The sequence below is a fragment of the Chiloscyllium plagiosum genome, unplaced genomic scaffold (genome assembly GCF_037043375.1).
Source record: "Chiloscyllium plagiosum isolate Xiang-an unplaced genomic scaffold, Cpla_swu_hap1 HiC_scaffold_39, whole genome shotgun sequence".
NCBI lineage: Eukaryota > Metazoa > Chordata > Chondrichthyes > Orectolobiformes > Hemiscylliidae > Chiloscyllium > Chiloscyllium plagiosum.
The window spans coordinates 23,144,459-23,164,940 of NW_028270177.1; the positions used below are offsets into that span (position 1 = coordinate 23,144,459).

At 38.0% G+C, this 20,482-nt stretch overlaps 1 protein-coding gene across 9 annotated transcripts in view; it reads right to left on the minus strand.

The window, feature by feature from the left end:
- Window positions 1-20,482, minus strand: part of tcf12 (transcription factor 12) — a 329,491-nt gene that overhangs the window by 63,671 nt on the left and 245,338 nt on the right. For all 9 annotated transcript variants that reach the window (XM_043677468.2, XM_043677462.2, XM_043677465.2 and 6 more), the window contains one exon: window positions 11,261-11,339. In XM_043677468.2, the coding sequence (XP_043533403.1) occupies window positions 11,261-11,339 (79 nt within the window). The remainder of the gene's footprint in view (window positions 1-11,260; window positions 11,340-20,482) is intronic.

Consider the following 20,482-nt stretch of genomic DNA (forward strand, 5'->3'; position numbering starts at 1 on the left):
AAGACTTGTACAATTAAAAGTAGGGCCTTGAGCAGTGTTGCAGAACAGAGACACCTTGGGGTTCAGATATACAATTCATTGAAGTTTGCATCACAGATAAATAAGATGGTCAAGAAGGCATTTAGCATGCTTGCCTTCATTGCTCAGACCTTTGAATAAAGGAGTTGGGATATTAGGCTGAGGATTTACAGGACTTTGGTGAGGGCGTCTTCTGAAGTAGTGTGTCCTCTTATAGGAAGGATATTATAAAGCTGGAGAAAGGGTTCAGAGAGATTTACCAGGATGTTGCTGGGAATGGAAGATTTGAGTTATAAAGAGAGGCTGGATAGGCTGGGACATTTTTCACTGAAGTGTATGAGCTTGAGAGTCTTCTTATAGAGGTTTATAAAATCATGAGGGGTATAGATAAGGTGAATGGCAGATGTCTTTTCCCTAGAGTGGGGAATTTCAAGACTAGGGATTTATTTTTAAGGGGTGAAGAGTATGGAAATGGTGGATGGGGGTACAATTACAATGTTTATAGGACATTTAGGTAAGTACATAAACAAGAAATGTTTGGAGGGCTATGCGTCAAATTTAGTTTGGGATTATGGTCGGCATAGATTGGTTGGATTGAAGGGTCTGTTTCCATGCTGTATGACTCTATTATGTTAAATCAACGTTCCTTTGATAAATACTTCTAAAGTATGTTTGACAAATCAAATGCCACTTCAAATGAAATGTTCAAATCCCCACAGGTCTCTGCACTTTAAATTAAATGATCCTAGATTTTGCTATAGATTAATAGTGAAACTGTCAGTATTAAGAATCATTCTCTGGCTGAAATTGAAAGCAACATCAGAAGTTCAGATATGCCCAGAGTGATACAGATATTCATACACTGTTATCAGAGTGTCAACACTCTCACATAGTGTGTGCTGCAGAGGTAAAAACACAGCCTTCACTCTCATAAAATGAATACTTAACTATGTTTCATTTTCCACAGAAGCTACCGGACCTGGTGAGTGTTTTCAAAATGTTTTGTTTTGAACCCACCTTAAACTGTTAATTTCACTTAAAAAAACCTTGGAAAAAGTTACATCTTACTGAATAAGATGGAACTACGTTTATTCAGAGGTACTAGTGGGCGGCACGGTGGCACAGTGGTCAGCACTGCTGCCTCACAGCGCCAGAGACCCGGGTTCAATTCCTGCCTCAGGCAACTGTCTGTGTGGAGTTTGCACATTCTCCCTGTGTCTGTGTGGGTTTCTTCCGGGTGCTCCGGTTTCCTCCCACAGTCCAAAAATGTGCAGGTTAGGTGAATTGGCCATGCTAAATTGCCCGTAGTGTTAGGTGAAGGGGTAAATGTAGGGGAATGGGTCTAGGTGGGTTGCTCTTTGGAGGGTCGGTGTGACTTGTTGGGCCGAAGGGCCTGTTTCCACACAGTAAGTAAGTAATCTAATCTACTAACAATCAATTTGAGGACTGTCAAAACAAGAACACGTTCTTGAAGTTTTTGTCTTTCACTCATCAGGATAATTTCCAAGAATGCTAATTTAGGAGGAAAACTAACTTTTTTACTGTATGAGAAGAGACTGCTGATTGGTTGGCAAGTGGACTGATTGGTACAGGTGTTGCTATGGCAAATGTACCAATTAATGACTATTGTGTATTTGTGTACACAAATGAGTGAGGAGAAAGTGAGGTCTGCAGATGCTGGAGATCAGAGCTGGAAATGTGTTGCTGGAAAGGCGCAGCAGGTCGGGCAAATCCAGGGAACAGGAGAATCGACGTTTCGGGCATAAGCCCTTCTTCACAAATGAGTGATGTGGTACACCAACCTTCAGCGGTTGACAATAACAGGCACTGATGGTTACTAACCAGCACATGCTTGTAAAACTTATAACATAGTGCCCAATATCATAAGTGATTCCGCAACTGGACAATATGTGCTGGATAACCCTGTATGCACAAAGAATTATGCTGACAACCAATTTAGAATTGTCAGTCAGGCTCACAAGCATGTGGCTCATTTGTGGCTACTGGAAACTACAAAAATAATATGAAGATTCTTTGTGGTCAGGATGAATATCTAGATGCACTGAGCTTGTTCCAACTCAACAAAATAGGTGACCGCCCTTTGCTAGTTCATTTCTGGCATAATGCTTTGATCAATCTGAGACAACATACCTGATTTAAGATTTAAACTTAAGCATGGCAGTTAACAGCCTATCAATAACTTGTACATTCTTCATGACAATGCCTCTACCAGACTCCACTTGACAAATAAAAAAGCATGTTCCTCTAATATAGTATACATGTACATGGTGGGTTTTCTTTTGAACATGTATCTTTGCAACTTGTCCTAAACAGTGCAAGATAAAAAGCTTTGACCAAATGTGACTTTTTCAACAATACTCACAATCTGTACTACCAAGCAATTACTGGGTTAACAACTAATTACTGTTAAGCATCTTTACTGCACTCAAAATGTAATTCTCTGTTGAAAGTGGATCACTGGACCGGAAATGTTGACTCTGAAGAACGCCTCATCTTCCGGCTAGGAACCCTCCAACCACAAGGGATGAACTCGGATTTCACCAGTTTCCTCATTTCCCCTCCCCCCACCCTGTCTCAGTCAAATCCATCAAATTCAGCACCGCCTTCCTAACCTGAGATCTTCTTCCCGACCTCTCCGCCCCCACCCCAGTCTGACCTATCACCCTCTCCTTGACCTCTTTCCACCTATCACATTTCCGACGCCCCTCCCCCAAGTCCCTCCTCCCTACCTTTTATCTTAGCCTGCTGGACAAACTTTCCCCATTCCTGAAGAAGGGCTTATGCCCGAAACGTCGATTCTCCTGTTCCCTGGATGCTGCCTGACCTGCTGCGCTTTTCCAGCAACACATTTCCAGCTCTGATCTCCAGCATCTGCAGACCTCACTTTCTCCACAAAAAAAAACATGACCCTCTCTCATTAGTATCACCTCGACTGGGACAACATAACCATCCTGGACAAGCCAAACAAAGACATATACAAGAATTCCTAGAAGCAAGGCATTCAACCAGAACTCTATCGAGTTAGATCCTTATCTACCACCCCCTGAGAAAAGGAACAAGAAGTGACTTCACCACAGGAAATATCACCACCACAGGAAATGACATCACCAACACAAAGGAACCCAAACATATAAATAGAAAGCAGGAATTTTCAGCATTGCTTCACCTGAGGCCCACTGAAGATGTTACCTAGTAGGGTAATGAAATGTCTGGAAATGAACCTTCCAGCTCAGTGAGCAAACCTACATCCAAAACCTCAACTTGAGCTACAAATTAAAGGATTCTAATTTGCTGAGTTGCTGAGAGAGAATTGGTTGTTCACATGCTTAATTTGATTTTGAGTTTGTTATTGTCCCATGTACTGAGATACAGTGAAAAGTATTGTTCTGCCTGCTATCCAGGCAAATCATAACATACATAAGTTCAAGAGGGTCATAGAAAAGAATGCAGAAAATAGTGATACAGCAACACAGAAGGTGCAGAGAAAGCTCAACTTTAATATATGAGAAGTCCATTCAAAAGTCGATTAACAATGGGGCAGACACTGTTCTTGAATCTGTTGGTACGTTTTTAAACTTTTGTATCTTCTGCCCAATGGAAGAGGTGGAAGATAGTATAACCAAGGTGGCTGCTTTCCCAGTTCAGCAGGAAGTATAGCCAGAATCAATGGATAGAAAGCTGTTTTGCATGATGGACTGGGCTGCATTCACAACTCTCAGTTATTTCTTTCTGTCTTGGGCAGAGCTGTTGCTATGCCAAGCTGTGAAGCACCCGCACTGGAAGCTTTCTATAATGCATCTGTAAAAATTGGCAAGAGTCATTGTTGACATGCTAAATTTCCTTAGTCTTCTGAGAAATAGAGGCAGTTGTGTGCATTCAATGTGCAAGGACCAGAACAGATTGTTGGTGATCATCACGCCTAGGAATCTGAAACTCTTCACCACGTCCACCTCAGCACCACTAACACAGATAAGGGCACGTCCTCCACACCGCTTCCTGAAGTTGAGGACCAGCTCCTTCATTCTGCTGACATTGAGGGAGGGATTATTGTGTTTTTACCATGCCACTAAGCTCTCTCTTTCTTGTACTCCGCCTAGTCATTGCTTGAGATCCGACCCACTATGGTGGTATCATCAGCAAACTTATAAATAGGAATACAGCACAAGTGTGTAAGGGTTATAGTATGGGGCTTAGTATACAGGCCTTGCAGGGCATTGGTGTCCTGGAAGTCACGGATCCAGTAACATGGTGGTGGGGGTGGGCACATCTCAGGATCTGGAGACGACTTTGATTGGAATTATACTATTGAAGGCAATGCTACAGTTAATAAGTTGGAGTCTGGTATATGTATCCTTGCTATCCAGATGTTCCAGGGATGAGCGTAGGTCTGGCATCTTCCATGGACCTGGTGCTACAGTAGACACATTCTGGAGGCTCAAAGCAATCAGAGAGACTGGCGTTGGCCTGTATCATGACTAATTTCTCAAAACATTTCATAATTGTGGATGTCAAAGCCAACTGGCAGAAGTCATTAAGGGGCGCTGCACGATTTTTCTTTTGCATCAGGATTATAGTGGTCTTCTTGAAGCAGGTGGAAACCTCAGAAGGGAGTAAGGAAAGGTTAAAGATGTCTGTGAATACACCTGCAAGCTGGTCTGCTCAGGATCTGAGTGCACAGCCAGGGAATCCATTAGTGCTAGTCACTTCTTGTGGGTTCACTCTCAAGAACGTCCATCTGACATCTGTGATGCTGACTGTGTGTGCAGGTGCACTCAAGGCTGTTGAGCCAGGTAACATCTTTTCACTGACCTTCTGTTCAAAATGAGCATACAGTGCATTGAGTTCACTGGGAAGGATGCATCGTTGCAGTGATTCTACTCGGCTTCGATTTGTAGCCTGTTGTATCTGTAAGTATTGCCACAATTGATGAGTCTTTGTGTGGATAGCCTGGGACTCCAGCTTAGTCTGGTATTGACATTTGGCATCCCTGATGGCTTTGTGAACGTCTCACCCAGATTTCCTGCATAGATCAGGGTCACTTGACTTGAATGCCTCAGACCTGGACTTCTGTGGGGACTGCATCTCCTGGTTCATCCATTATTTCCAGTTGGGGAACACACAGATTAACTTCTTTGGCACACAGTTGTCTACACAATTACCGATAAAGTCTGTGGATGGTAGCGGTATACTCATTTACTTTGGCTGCTGAGTTCTTGAATATAGACCAGTCCACTAACTGTAAGCAGTCACATAAGAGCTCATCTCAGACCAGCACTGTACAATTTTCAAATATAACTGCTGCTGCATGCTAATATTTCCCCTTGACGGTGCAAGATTTAAAATGGCGCTGGGAAAAGGGAGACTCCCATCATGGGGATCACAAAGTCTCTGCAGAAGTCCTCGCTTCACTGCTGATTGCAAAGAGCTAGCCAATATGTTTTAAGGAGCACAGAGAAACAGAACTAAGTTCAATGAAAATTCAACAAAGCTTTTGCATAGAGATGGTGTTTACATTTTTTAGAAAACTTTCCACAGAAGAGTTGCTACAACTGCCCAAAATGTTATTGCAGATCCATTGTCTTCCACGTTTCTCTTAAAACAAGGGCACCATTAATATGTTCTCACGACAGCTGCAAAGAAAAATGGATTATATTCCAAGTTGCAAATTTTAAATGGTTTCTTAGATTTCACACACATTAAATGAAATCTGTTATGATCCTCTTTAGAAATGTGCTTTTAAAAAGTTGATACATTGTGTTGTGTGCTAACAATTATTTTTTATTCACTCACAGGATATGGTCATCTCTGGCTAGGCTTGCATTTATTGCCCATCCCTAAATGCCCAGAGGGCAGTTAAGAGTCAATTACACTGCTATGGATCAGGAGTCACATGTCAGACAGACCAGGTAAGGGTGACAGATTTCTATCCTTTAAGGGCATTAGTGAACCAGGAAGGTTTTACCTACAGTCGACAATGGTTTCATGTTCATCATTAGAAGCTGAATTCAGATTCTTCATTAAACATGGGTTCTCAGAACATGAGCTAGGTTTCTGGATAAATAGTCTAGCGATAATACCACTGGGTTAATCCCTCCCAAACAAGAACTGTCACCTGTGTAAAACATCGAGTTCTGCTCAGCAAAATCATTAAATGAAATTTATAGGAAGCAGTTTCATCTGCAATGTCACTCAATAAATGAAATGCAATACTCAATAATCCTTCATTGTAAACTCTAACAAGAATTTTCAGTCAGTACTGTAAAATATGCCTGAAGCAGCAATTCGGTGCCTGCTCAAAAGATGTTTATTATCTAATGAAAACTTGCCAGTTCAAAAGGATGCAGTGCACTACTATAAGCTTTCATCACATCAATTGTAGCAAGGAATTCCAATTACTGTATAAAGCATGGAAACAACAAATTCTGGAGATCACAGCAGGTCAGACAGTATCCATGGAGAGAGAAAGCTAAAGTTGAGTCTACATGACTCTTCATCAGAGCTGAAGTGTCAGTGACTGTATAAAGCATGTTTCAAAAATATAATATATTAGCACCCCAATGGAAATCATTTTCTCACTGTACAATATCACATTGCTTGGTAATGAGAAATAATAAAGCATCCTTTGGAGATAAATCACATAAGCAGCTCATTAGCAGCTCGTATCAGATACTAAATCCAGCTAATGAATGGCAGGAATCAATGTCATCCCAATGTAGCTGACAAATCTACCTAACATGAACAGTTCACTTTGCTGAATACTAAGACAAGTCAATCAGAAAAATGCTCACAAAATGCATATTTTATTCAATTTGTAACACAATGACAGATCTGCACAGCGTCCTATTCTGCATGATCATGAATGAAGGACCTATACATTCACTCGAGATACTATGTTCCCTCTTTTCTTTGTCACAGTTCTGAGGCTTGTTTTTCTCCAGTTTCATGCATCTTTCTTTATATCTTTTCTCAGCTCATCTTCTCCATGAGACCCACCTCTTGTTCCCTGAATTGGTGGCCATGAGTAAAGACAGGACAGTTCATATGGAGGGAGAGATTTAAGCATTCAGTATATTATGAGGAGGAAAGAAAGTGGAAAGCAGAGTTGAATAAAACCACTGAGAATAAAAAGTCACTTGGTGAAGAAGCTCATGGAGAAAAGGAGGAAGAATATTTTAATAGACAAAGTCCATTTTCAAAGCAGAGCTGAGTGGTGGAGCAGAAAGTACAAGAGGAGAAGGAAGAATCAAAGTATGATTTGATGACGATTTCTAGAACTAACACCAGACAAGTGGTCAAAATGTCAGCTATTTGCCCCACATTTCCCACAAACATAACATTCTCCATGTGGCCTCTTGTGCTCCATTCTACCTTATTTCCTAATTGATGCTCCTTTTAGTGTGCAATGGTTGCTAAGTTTATCTCGATGATAACAGTGGCTACATTCCCCAAAGACCGGTTGCAAATTATTTTTGAAGGTTTCAAGAACTTTTCTCTTCAAGCTTTTAATCAATTAAACCTGGAAAGAAAATCTCTCCTTGTTTAGATAAAAATTGTGATGTCTATTTTTGTTCAGGAGATTTTGAAATTCTGAAAAAGCAGTAATTGTCATGCCAAATATCAATATGCAAGTGAAGGAGATGTCACAACTGTTTAATTCTAATATTTTATGCTTTTTGAAAAATAAACTAATGTTCAAGTGACATAAAAAGCCTAAAAATTGGCTGCCAGAAATCTCACAGCTGTTCATGTTGATTCTGAGCAACCACAAATAGCAGTCAAGTTATGTATTACGTCAGTATCAAACACAAAAGGAGGCATTCAGGATTTGATTTATCTTGGATACCACAATGGGCCTTTCCAAAGATGGGAAAAATTAAAGCTTGAGAAAAATAGGACACCCGAAGGAACACTCCCCAAAAGCTTAGAATTCTTGCACTATTCACTTTTGCAGAATACTGATACATAAAAATACAGAAGCCACATTAAGTTTTGATAGTTATAAGTCAGACTACGAAACATCCTTTTAAGCAGAACTCCAAGAAGACAACCCAGCTGAAGGACTGTTGCACTGAACAAGCTATCAAAACCCACAAGCTGCAGTGCTTTCAAAGGCAAAAATACACTGACTCCCAGAACCTCTGTGGGAGAAATGTCTAACCATTCAAAGACAGAAAGCATCTCAGCTGCTGAATTCAGATTTCAAATTTTCAACCCTTTTATTTTGGAAAGCGAATCTCCAAACAAGTATCAGGTCTGCAACAATAAGAAACTGATCTTGGTTATGTTCTCATAATAGCTTTTGTTCATCCCTACTTTAAATCTATCTATATTTTACACGATAAGTGTAGCATTTTTTAATTGATTAACTTCCAGGATAATAAACAAACCTTTATCTTAATTAAAGCACATTACTGTGGATTCTGAAAATCTGAAATAAAAATATAAAATATTGGAGAAACTCAGCTGGTCTGGCAGCATCTGTGGTGAGAGCAACAGAACTAACTTTGAGTTTGATATGACTTCTTCAGAAGTGAAGAGAGGTTGAAATTGTGCTTTTTTATGCTGCTAAAACAAGGGGAGGAGGAGCAAGTGGAACAGATTGTGAATGCGCCCAGCACAAAAAAAACAAATCCAGTGATAATGATGGTAAAGAAGATACAAGGTGTAAAGTAGATTAATGATTTTGTTTGATGGGATTTGTAAATCAAAATGAAGGACTCAGATCATGCTCTGATGTTGTGGAGCACAGTATTAGATTCCAGAGGGTGTAAAGTGCTGAAGCAGAAAATGAGACTTTGTTCCTGCAGCATGTGTTCAGCTTCCTGAGAACAAGTCAAAGGCCCAAGACAGAAATGTTAGAATAGAAGCAAGGTGGTTCATTGAAATAGCAAGCAACTGGAAGGAAGGGGTCATTCTTATGAACAGAGTAGAAATGTTCCACAAATCAATTAACCAGTTTGCATTTGGTCTTGCCAAATGAGAAGAGTCCACATTGCAAGCAACAAATACAACAGACTAGACTGAAAGACACAAATAAAACACTACTTTACATGTTTGGGGTAAGGAAGGAGGTAAAAAGGTACCTTTTCTTACACGTTCTGCAATTACATTGTATGTGGTGCTAGTGGGGGCTAGAGGATGGAAATAGTGTGGGGAAGTGTTAGGAGTGATAGAGGCGTGGAATCTGGTGTCACAGAGGATTTGGTCCCTGCAGAATGTTGACAGTGGAAGGGAGAGGAAGTTGAGCTTAGTGGTGGTATGCTGGACGAGGTGGAAATTGCAGAGAATCATCCTTTGAATGCAAAGGCTGGTGTTGTGGTAAACGAGGATAAGGAGAAATTACGATTCAGGGAGGGATGGGAAGGAGTGAGGACAAGTACAGAAATTGATCAGGCCCATTTGAGGTCCTTGACAATCAGAGTGGGTGAGAATGCTCGGTTGAGGAAAAAGGAGGACATGTCGCAAGGCATCCAGTGGAAATTGGCATCATTGGAACAGATGGAACAGAGATGGGAAAAAATGAAGTCCTTTCAGAAGCAAGGTGTGAGGAAGTATGGCTTGTTGAAAACTAAAGATTTGCTTAAACTAAACTGAAACACTAGAAATGGGGTTAAATAAACTACTCAAATATGCAGTTCATAGCTCATTCTATGCCTATACTGTTGCGATCCTGACAGTGGAACGCCCAAGATTTCCATTTCAGTGTAGAAAATAAACTTGATACTTTTAACAACCTGCACTCTTCAAGTTTCCAAATATTTAATTTCATTTGTTTGAAAGAAGAAAACAATGTTGGGAATACCTACTGTTTATGCCATAATTCCATGAACCTCCCAGCAGACTCCTCCAAGTAAACACATCTTTACATGTCATAGTCTTACATTCATAATTACTTTATAGTTGTCATGTTTGTAATGACAATAAAATCCTTTTTTGAGATTGGTCGGTCATTCTATTTTGCTAGTTTCTAGGCTAGCAAATACACAGTCAGCATCCATAAACAGAAGAGATTTCAGCAAGGACAGCACAAAACTGTTGTTAACTTGAATTGTTCGAAAGATGCACTAGAAATCATCCTTCTGTGGGTCTGCAACTAGCCTTTAACTATCTTATTATTCCACAGATTTAAAAAAGAGCATGGCAAAGTAAACACTAAAAAACATTTGCCTGATTTCAGTTAGAAGGAAAAGGGATTTTTTTTATGCTTATGAAAAATACCTACAGTTTGAAAAGGTTTTGGGGTAGTAGTCCTGGGTAAAGTTAGATTAAGAAAACAGTGCTCCTAGAAAAATGAATTAATTCAGTAAAGTTAGCAAAAAGGTTACCATAGTGTAAAGATTTCAGCTTGAAAGTTTCAGATCAAAAGTGTTTGGGTAGAACACCAAAAGGGTTATGTGATACTGACAAAGTCTAAGGTCAGTAATGTGAATATTCAGGGAGAGGCTATCAAATTCTCGAGACCTTCAAAAATCAAAAGCAACCATTAAATTAAACCTAAAGACATGTTGGAGAAGACAATGCTCTCCAGTGTTTTAGTGGATAAATGCACTTTGAAATATATGTGAACAGTTTGATTAGTCTGTTTTATTTTCTATTATAAGCTCCTGTTTTATTGCTAAAATCAAATCTGCAACATTACATGCTGGTATTTCAATGAAAAACGTCCTTGTTTAACAGAGAAAAAAATACAAATTATTGTCTATTAAGTCATATTTTAGCCTGGGATCTGATTTGTCCAGAAATAACATCAGCTAGCAACATAACAATTGAATACAACTTTCAAAACACATAATAGCAGCAACATTTTTCATAACTGCAACTGAAGACTGCAGAATTGAGCTGATGAAACTTCGAAGCATCACATGAGGGATTATGAAGTCTAAGTCCTTAACAATATATTTTGTTAGTCCTTGTAAAATGCCAGTCAACAGTTTTAAACAATCACTTCAGATTGAGAGCATAAACGAAAGCATAAATTTTTAAGTGTAGAAACCTTAAAATTACATTCAATCACAACACCTGGACACAAAACTATTTCAAGATGACAATTTACATGTTAATCTAGTTATTGCTTACTAAATGTTCACGAGTGAAAATCCAATCTTAAAGAAATTGCAAATTCTATTCCATCAAAGATTTTTGTACACCCAAATCATGAACAGAATTTACAAGCTGTGCCACGTTTAGGTCATCCAATACATCCATGTCAGTGAAATTTTACCTGGTAAGGGTGATGGCGATCCAACTGGCGTTGACGGATTTGAAGGGAAACTACTACTGGTGTGATCGGGCGAATAAATCTGCAACAACAAAACAAGGACAATTTACGGCCCAAATTTTCATTCACTTCTGTTGCTTGTAAATGCTGACTGGAAAAAGTAAATTGAACACATAAAGCTGGCACAAATTCCAAAAATTTGCAGAATAGAGCATTGCCAATTTAATTTTACAGAGCAAATTTTCTAATGACGTTCAATACATTGCATTAATTTCCTAAAGTATTTTATCTTTATCATTCAGATCCTGACACCACATCTAATATTACTGTTTCCACTTATGTTGAAAAATGAAAGCATACTGAAGCAGATGCATGGAACATGCCACCCTTATGATGATATCGGAGCTTACAGCACCTGACATAAGAGTCTGTATTGCACGCTCAGAGTAGGGCCAGCCCAGTCACATCAGAGCATGCAGTCATGGCCAAGTACTGTCATGGGCCCAAAAATGCTTCCATCTTAGGACATAGGTCTATAATAATGTAAATTCTCTGGAAGTCAGGAAATTTATATCTTTGAAAGCTTGTATGTCTGCCACCATGGATTCTCCCTCAAGATCAATAGTCTCTTTACAGTGCTGAACAGAGGATGAAGAAACAAGTATTCTGAAGATTAAAGATATTTCAGACAAACAATAACTGTTAGATTACCTGTTACAAATATAATCTTAACATACGATTAACTTTTTCTGTTGCAAGTGTGTAGGAAAAGAAAATCACTCACAATCTATCAAATTCACATCCCTCGGCAAGAAACAAGAACAAGCAGGATTCAGTTAAAAAAAAATCTTTCAGTACTTGAAATTCCTTTAAACAATATATGCACTCATCTATACATATAGCAACTCGTTTAAATTCTGCCATACTCAACCTTCACACCCAATGCCTAAAGTGTAAAACAACACTGACTCTGAAGATTTAATTTCTGAAACGGTTAGCAACACATCTTGCTCTGAACTGTCAGAACATCTTTTTAGAAGTTTCACGTAACTGCTTTGTGGGTATCTTTACTAGGAACGTTCTGCATAACAATTCATAAAATTACTGCAACATCTGTAATGCGATATGAATTTGCTTCATGGCTTTATACACAACAGACATCACATCAAAATAAAGATGAACAAAGTTTGCTGTTTTGAAGGAGAGGTACACACAAGACATGTTAACAACTTGAATCTCAAAGTAATTAACTGATAAATCAAGAAATGATTTAGAATGAAAAGACCTTTTCAGATTAATTTTACAAATTTCACATTCTAGGTTGATCTCTCTTCCTGCAAAAGTGACATATCACAAGGCATGAAGAGAAATTTTTTTAAGACTAAAAGAACTAAACACTTACAGTTTAATCACCACTCTCTGGCTAAAGGAATTCCTCTTCATGTCAGTTCTGAAGGGTATCAAATTCCAGATTCATAACCTTACGACAAAACTAATTCCTTCTTATCTGCTACCCCATCTTCTTAAACTATTATCTGTTGTTCTAGATTGTCCCATGAAGAAACTTCCTCTCTTCATCTACTTTGTCAATCTTATATACCCAAATTAGATCTCCTCTCATTCTATCAAATGCTAGCACGGAAAGGCCGAAACTGCTTAATCACTTTTCATAAGACAAACTGGTGTCTGGAATCAATCTCGTGAATCATCTCTGAACTGTCTCCAATGTACGTATGAGCCTCTTCAAGTAAGAGGACCAAAAGTATATGCAACACTTGAGATGCAGTCTCACATGTTTTGTACAGTTACAGCTTTTATACTTAATTCCTTTAGCAGAAAATGCTAAATTCCACTTGTCTTCCTTCTTAACTGCTATACCTGGTTATAGTTTTCTGCCATTCATGCACAAGGATACCCAAATCCTTCTGCAATGAAGCACTGGAACTAAGATTAGATTAGATTACTTACAGTGTGGAAACAGGCCCTTCGGCCCAACATGTCCACACCGACTCGCCGAAGCGCAACCCACTCGGACCCATCCCCCGACATTTACCCCTTCACCTAACACTACGGGCAATTTAGCATTTTACCTAACCTGCACATTTTTGGACTGTGGGAGGAAACCGGAGCACCCGGAGGAAACCCATGCAGACACGAGAAGAATGTGCAAACTCCACACAGACAGTCGCCTGGGACGGGAATTAAACCCGGGTCTCTGGCGCTGTGAGGCAGCAGTGCTAACCACTGTGCCACCCACTAAGTTGTCCTTTATATTCTTCTGACCAAAAAAAAAATAACCTCACACTTATGCGCATTAAACTCCATTTGTCAAATTTTGGCCCTTTTTCGAACCTATCATATTCTCTTGTAAATTTTTTAATTTCTTCATTACAACCTACTTTCCCATCTCTTTTTGTGTCATCTACAAACTTGGCTATAGTAGCATCTATCCCAGCATCCAAGTCATTAATATAGACTGTAAATAAGTAGGGCCTGAGGACCGAACGCTTTGGCACCCCAATACTTACATCCTGCCAACCATAAAAAGAGCCATTTATCTCGATTCTCTGCTTTCCATTAGTTAGCCAATCCTCTATCCGAGCTAACATATTACCCCAATCCCACATGATCTTACCTTGTGTATTAACTGTTTGTGAGATAGTTCTTCAAAAGCATTCTGGAAGTCCAGATGTCCTACATCTACAGAATCCTCACTATCCATCTTGCTAATTACATCTTCAAATAACTTGAGCAAATTAGTCAGACAAAATTTACTTTTCATAAACCTTGGTGACCCTGATGGATTGCATTTAACTTTTTAAATGTCCTATTATTTCCTCATTAGTGGATTCTAACAATTTCCCAATGACTGACATTAAACTAATTGGTTTATAGCTTCTTTATATCTGCCTCTCTCCCTTTTTGAATAAGAGAATTACATTAGCACTTTTCCAATCCACTGGAATCTTTGCATCATCAAAGGAATTTTGGAATAATATAACCAACAGATTCACTATCCCTGCTGTCACTTCCTTTAAGATTCTAGAATGTAGGCCCTGGGGACTTTATCACCTTCAATCCCAGTAGTTTGGTCAGTACTTTTTACCCAGTGACGACAATGTTTTAAAGTTTCTCCTTTTCTCCAACTTCTGCAATATGTACTAACACTGGTATTATACTAATGTCCTCCAACATGAAAACTGAGGCAAAACATTGATTTAATGTCTCCACCATTTTGGTTGGATGTGTGCTCAAATTTAACATAAGGAGAACTGTTGTGTAAACCAGTTCTATCTTTTAAGATAGATCATGTCACTGCATGGTCTGAGGCATCTAGAATTTATATTTTTTTGTGAACACGATCGCACATTTAATTTTTCTCTTTTTTATTTTCTTGTTCATTTTTTTGTCTTGTAATTTAAATCACGCTCATGGCAAAGCCGTGATACACAATTGCTTTGAATATGCATTCATGAACTTTACCATCCAGGTAAACCACTGAACTAACAATATGAAAACCCTGTTTATGATTTTACAGCTAGTGGAATTACCCAAAACCTTCACAGGACCTCTCTCCAGGCAAGAAATGGAACATCACAAGATCTTACTAAACTATTCTGCACTTATTAAACAGTGAACCAATAAAGTACTTATTGCAATTGAAATTCTGGTGACCATCTTCAAATAAAAAGCAATAAATTATTGTTAACTGTAAAACTGTCATTTTAAGGTTTTCATAACTGGCAGCCATGCAGAAATGAAGTGGCTGCCATACCTCAAATCATAAAGTCTGCATATATTTGAAATACATCGGTCTTCTCAAACCTGCATCTTGGAAACAATAGTAAAATTTTACAACAAGTTTCAATAAGGCTTTGGATAATGCGAGTATCCTTTACATATTGTGTGTAATTAAAACAATAGCTACCAGACAAGAATAAAATCTTCTGTTGCATTTTACCCTTTTAAGAAAGCAATAAGTTGAATTAGATATGAAAAGATCAGATATTTTATTTGGGCTCTTCATCCCCATGTTCCTATGAACCAGGACTTTCCCAATCAAATGTATTGATTAATTGGCACTTAGATCCAGTAATAATTTAAATTCATATTATACGATTTGGAACTATAATGCAGGATTACAGAATTTCAAGTTCTATTTTCTATATCTCAAAAAGAATTTTTGCTGGTCTTTGTTAGTCTGTACACTCTAAATAATCTAAGAAAGTGTCAAAGATTGTGTATCATTTTTGGCAGAGTGCAATTTTGGACATTTTGGCTGGGGCAAATTTCAGGCTTTTTTCCTGTTGAAAGATCTTTAAACCTCATTTTGATCAACATGTCCTTTCCCAACAAAAAGACTTCTGCTAGGGGTGATTTGAAACTCTCCCCATGTAGATGTATACACTGCAAGGCTTCTGCTTGATTTTGTTCGCTAGAACACTTCATAATGGACTGTTGCAACACAGGTTCATTAGCCAAAACACAGAGTTAACTGCTCCACAAGCCTTGGTTAGCACTGACTAACTTGGTTAATTACAGCTAGAAAGAAAGCAACTCCTTAAAATTTATAGGAACTTCAACATAATTATTTGTGCAATATTAGTTGGTCACATTCTCAATGCTCTGGATGATGAGGGAGATCTTCTAAAGTAAATCTGGGTCCATCAATTCATTCATTTCTCCACATTCTGACAGAACTCCAATAAAAAAAATTATGGCCCTGTGACTGTTTGGTCAAAGTGTATCATGAAGTCAATTAAAATAAAGAATGGACTCAGATCTAAATCCTTAATCAAGGTGCTTTGATGCATAAATGGGAACATCATAAAAAGAAATTCAAATGATTGGATCCAATTCTCACCAAGTTAATATGGCACCATTTATCATTGATGATTCATTACACCACTGGGGTGGAATATCAATATTCCCACTTAAAGAATTAAAGAAGGATAATGACCATACCCATGGAATGATTTGCCCAAAAACCTATCACTACAGTTATTACCTAATTGGTTCCTTTTGCTCAGATATACACTGTATTTAAGCTTCACATAACCTTTACTATATTGATTTCATTGAACTCTCAGTTTATGCTGCGCATTATTTATTCGAGTTATCTTGAGTGAACAAACTCAATCAACATGGTATTCAGCATTCTTGCAACTATTTCATATAAAAAGGAAAAGAACTTCCATTGTTACATTAAGGTTGTGATACTTTAAAAATAAGCTTTGAAAAACTCCTTTTGGGTGTCGATGTACAGTACTCTGAACTTGCGGTAATAGGGAATTTTTTTGCTTCACTACAAAACTGTGGGCAGAACTTTAAAGGAATATTGCTTGATTAATATTTAGTAAAATTAATCAGAAATGGCATAAAAACTTAGATTTTAAACTGGGTATTGACTATAATCCATGGAATTTGACTGTCTTCCATTCTACTTACAATGCATTTTACTTAGGTTATGAAAAGATACTTGGTTTCCTTGGTTAAACATGCATAATATTTTTACAATAATTGCAATTATATTCACTTCCAACAGACAAGAGTAAAACACACTTGCATGAACCAATATATGAAAATTCACAAAAACATTGAATTGTCACATATCCTGCAACTGAATGATAATTTAAAATTCTCTGCATGATATATTTTAGACAAGAAATATCCAGCACTGATTTAAACAAGAAATTAGTTCGTGGTGTGAAAATGTCATTTTATATCATGTTTGGTATCCAGAAACTCACTTCCACTAACTCGTTTTAATTGATGCAACGTAACTGGGTACAATGATTCAAAGCTAAATGCAGTCAAAACAGCATCGACAACATTTACATTCACACAATCCAAAAATTTGATTCTAATCAAATTTGTTACCAAGCCAGTATTTAACTCTTATAAGGAGACCGCATTCCTCATTTCAAATGAGTACTTAAGAAAAAGTTCATCCTTTACTACCCAATTTCACTCAGTATAGCATAGAACTGTATTTTGATTGTTGTGATTTTTGACTTTAGTTTTTACTGATATGGGCTTGTGCCCTTAGACCTCACTAAACTAAGTAAACTTTGTCCAATATCACTTATATATTTATAAGCTTCCCTCAATGTTTTTTTTCCAATCGCTACATTTTGCTTCTCTGGTCTTTACTCATAATAAATTTTATCTCGAACAAGGTATGTCTAATCATTAGTCTCTGCCCCCTTCCAATACACAAGGCAACTTGAATCTAAAAATATTCTTAATGAAATAAAGGATTCTAAAATGCTTCACTAGAAGAACAGAAACACAATATCAGAATTAGAAGCGATAATGAGTTGTCAGGATTGGCTTTGAAGAGGAAAAAAATAATGAATTGTAAAAGTTGATGAATGGAGACCCATTAGACCAGATGGAGATAGCTCAAAGCTTGGTCTAAAATGAAAAATACCAAGTGGTGAGGATGTACTAAAGAACTGAGTTGCACTTGCTCCAAAGTAATACCAGAAGTGAAAGAAAGAGGATTTTTGAATGGTTTAACTTTGAACTATCAATGCACAAATAAGTCTTTCAGCAACAGATGGATGCACTGGTTGCAAACTCTAGCAAATCTGCCACAATGCAAGTGTACTGTTCACATCAATAGGTCAGACAGTACACTGTTCAACTTGAGTGAGCAGATAGAGAAATTAAAAGAGATGGATAGTGAGGTTTTGACAAAAGGCATTTAGACAAGAAACATGACTAATTTTGATGATGCTTAACTCTATGAAATTCTGTCTCATCAATGGATCAACAACAGTTGTGTTCCTTACTGCCACAAGCTTTGAGTTCAGAAGTGAGTCCATGCTGCCATTATCCAATTACAGATAATGTAAACCAAGGATGTAATAGGACTCCGTGGTGATCTGAACTGAATCTTCACATCAGCCCTCAACTATTATGAAGTGTTTTGTGTGAGGCCATAGACTTACTCATCAGTTAACTGCCTTCACCATTATGAAGAGTAATAGTTTAAAAAAGTCAAACCTACTTAGCTCACTCTTAATGATCTCGTTTAAAATCAAAGAAAAAATACAAACCAGACTATATTTGTTGCATCAATGCTTTATTTCAGGCTACTTCCAGCAGAAACACAGTCTTCTGATTTTTATGGATTTGAATTCTAAACTCTGGACCGACAGGAGTCTCTGGCCTTTCTTTTAAAATTGTGTAAATTTACCCAGTTTTAATGCAGTACTTTAATTATAACTCAACCCCAAAATCCTTTCTTGAGGATAATATCAAAATATTGACATTTGGCCAATGTGTCTACCAGCAATACTTAATTCAGCATTCAGCAGAATGCTTGATCTGATGATACAATTAACAAAATTAAGGCAATAAACAAAGAGAATGTAGCAGAACCACAGCAGGTTTAGCAGCATTTGGAGAAAGAAAGAGAGCTAACATTTCACACTCTGAAGAAGTCATACCATATTTGAAATGTTAAATGTTTCTCTCTCCACAGATGCTGCCAGACCTGCAGCATGCTGGTTTCTTGCATCACCAATATTTTACCCTGATCTGATAAGTAAGGAGGTATCTGATTTTCTTGAAAGATCTAAATCCATGCCCACTTTTAAATTCTCAGTTTCAATTTTGTGTAAGCAAATACTTGGTGCACATTTAGTCTCTAAGAATGCCAATTGTATTTGGGGAGGCGATGGCCTAGTGCTATTATTGATGTAATGAAAATCCAGAGACCCTGGCAATGTTCTGGGGCCTGAGTTCTAACCCTGCCATGGAAGACAGTGGAATCTGATTTCAACACAAATCTGAAATCAAGAGTGTCATGATGTCCATGAATCCATTGTCAATTGTTGGACAAACCCACCTGATTCATTAAAGCTATTTAGGGAAGGAAACTGCCATCCTTACTCGGTCTGGTATACATGTGACTCCAGATCCACAGCAATGGAGTTGACTCTTAACCACCCTCTGGGATGAGCAATTTTTCTGACGCCACCGTCTTTGTAAGCCGGATCTCAAACAATGATGAGACAGAATACAGGAGTGCTTAGCAGCATGGTGTAAAGATAACAATCTCTCCCTCAAAGTTATCAAATGAAGACTGGTCATTGACTTCAGGAAGCAAGGTGGAGGGCATGCCCCGTTTACACCAATGGTACTGAAGTGGACTTGGTTGACAACATCAAGTTCTTAGGAGTGATGATTACCAACAATCTGTACTGATCCACTCACGTTGACGCTATGTTCAAGAAAGCACAACAACACATCTATTTCCTCAGGATGCAAAGGAAATTCAGCATGTCCATAAAGAGACTTACCACATTTTATACATACACTCCAGAAAGCATTCTATCCAATGCATCATGGCTTGCTTTGGCAACTGTTCCACCCAGGACCATAAGAAACTACAGAGAGTTGTGAACACAGCCCAGTCCATCATGCAAGCCAACCTTCCGTCCATTGACTCCATCTATACTTCTCTCTGCCTCAGAAAGACAGCTAACATAATCAAAGACCTTTCTCACCCCGGTTATAATCTCTTCCAAACTCTTCCGATGATAAGATAAAAAAGCTTAAACCCACATACCAACAAATTTAAGAACAGCTTCTTCCCTGCTATTATTATATTTCTGTATAGGCCTCTCAAATTTTTAATTTAATATTGACCTCACTCTTTGTTGATGTTGAGCTCTCTCTGCAGTCGTAACATTGTATTCTTCACCCTATTACCCTAACGCATTTTGTATGTTATGATCTGTCTGAACTGGACACAAAACAAAACTGCTCACTGTACCTAGGTACATGTGACAATAATAAACCAAATCAATAAATGCTGGCCTTGTCAGTGATGCCCTCAACCTGTGAACGATTAAAAGAAAATTAAAAATGGTGATAGCACAATTACAATTTAATTTGTCTGCATATTTTATTTTTTGTACCAGAACTGTGACAAAACAGGATGTTTAATGATGTTTGCATGGATAAGTAGCAGGTAACAGTACGCAGACTAACGGCACATGGAAGATGGTTACATCCTTAAGTATTTACACATGTTTGGCACCTATTAGCTCCAAGCAGATAAATATAGGCTGCTTTCAGATTCATGGCATCTGTTAAATCGTCACAGAATACCATCGAAAACATAAACTATATTAGAATATGATATGTCTTCATGGCCTTCAGCTAGGTTTATGACATTCAAAAGTCAGATTATACAATCTTCAGCTTGAT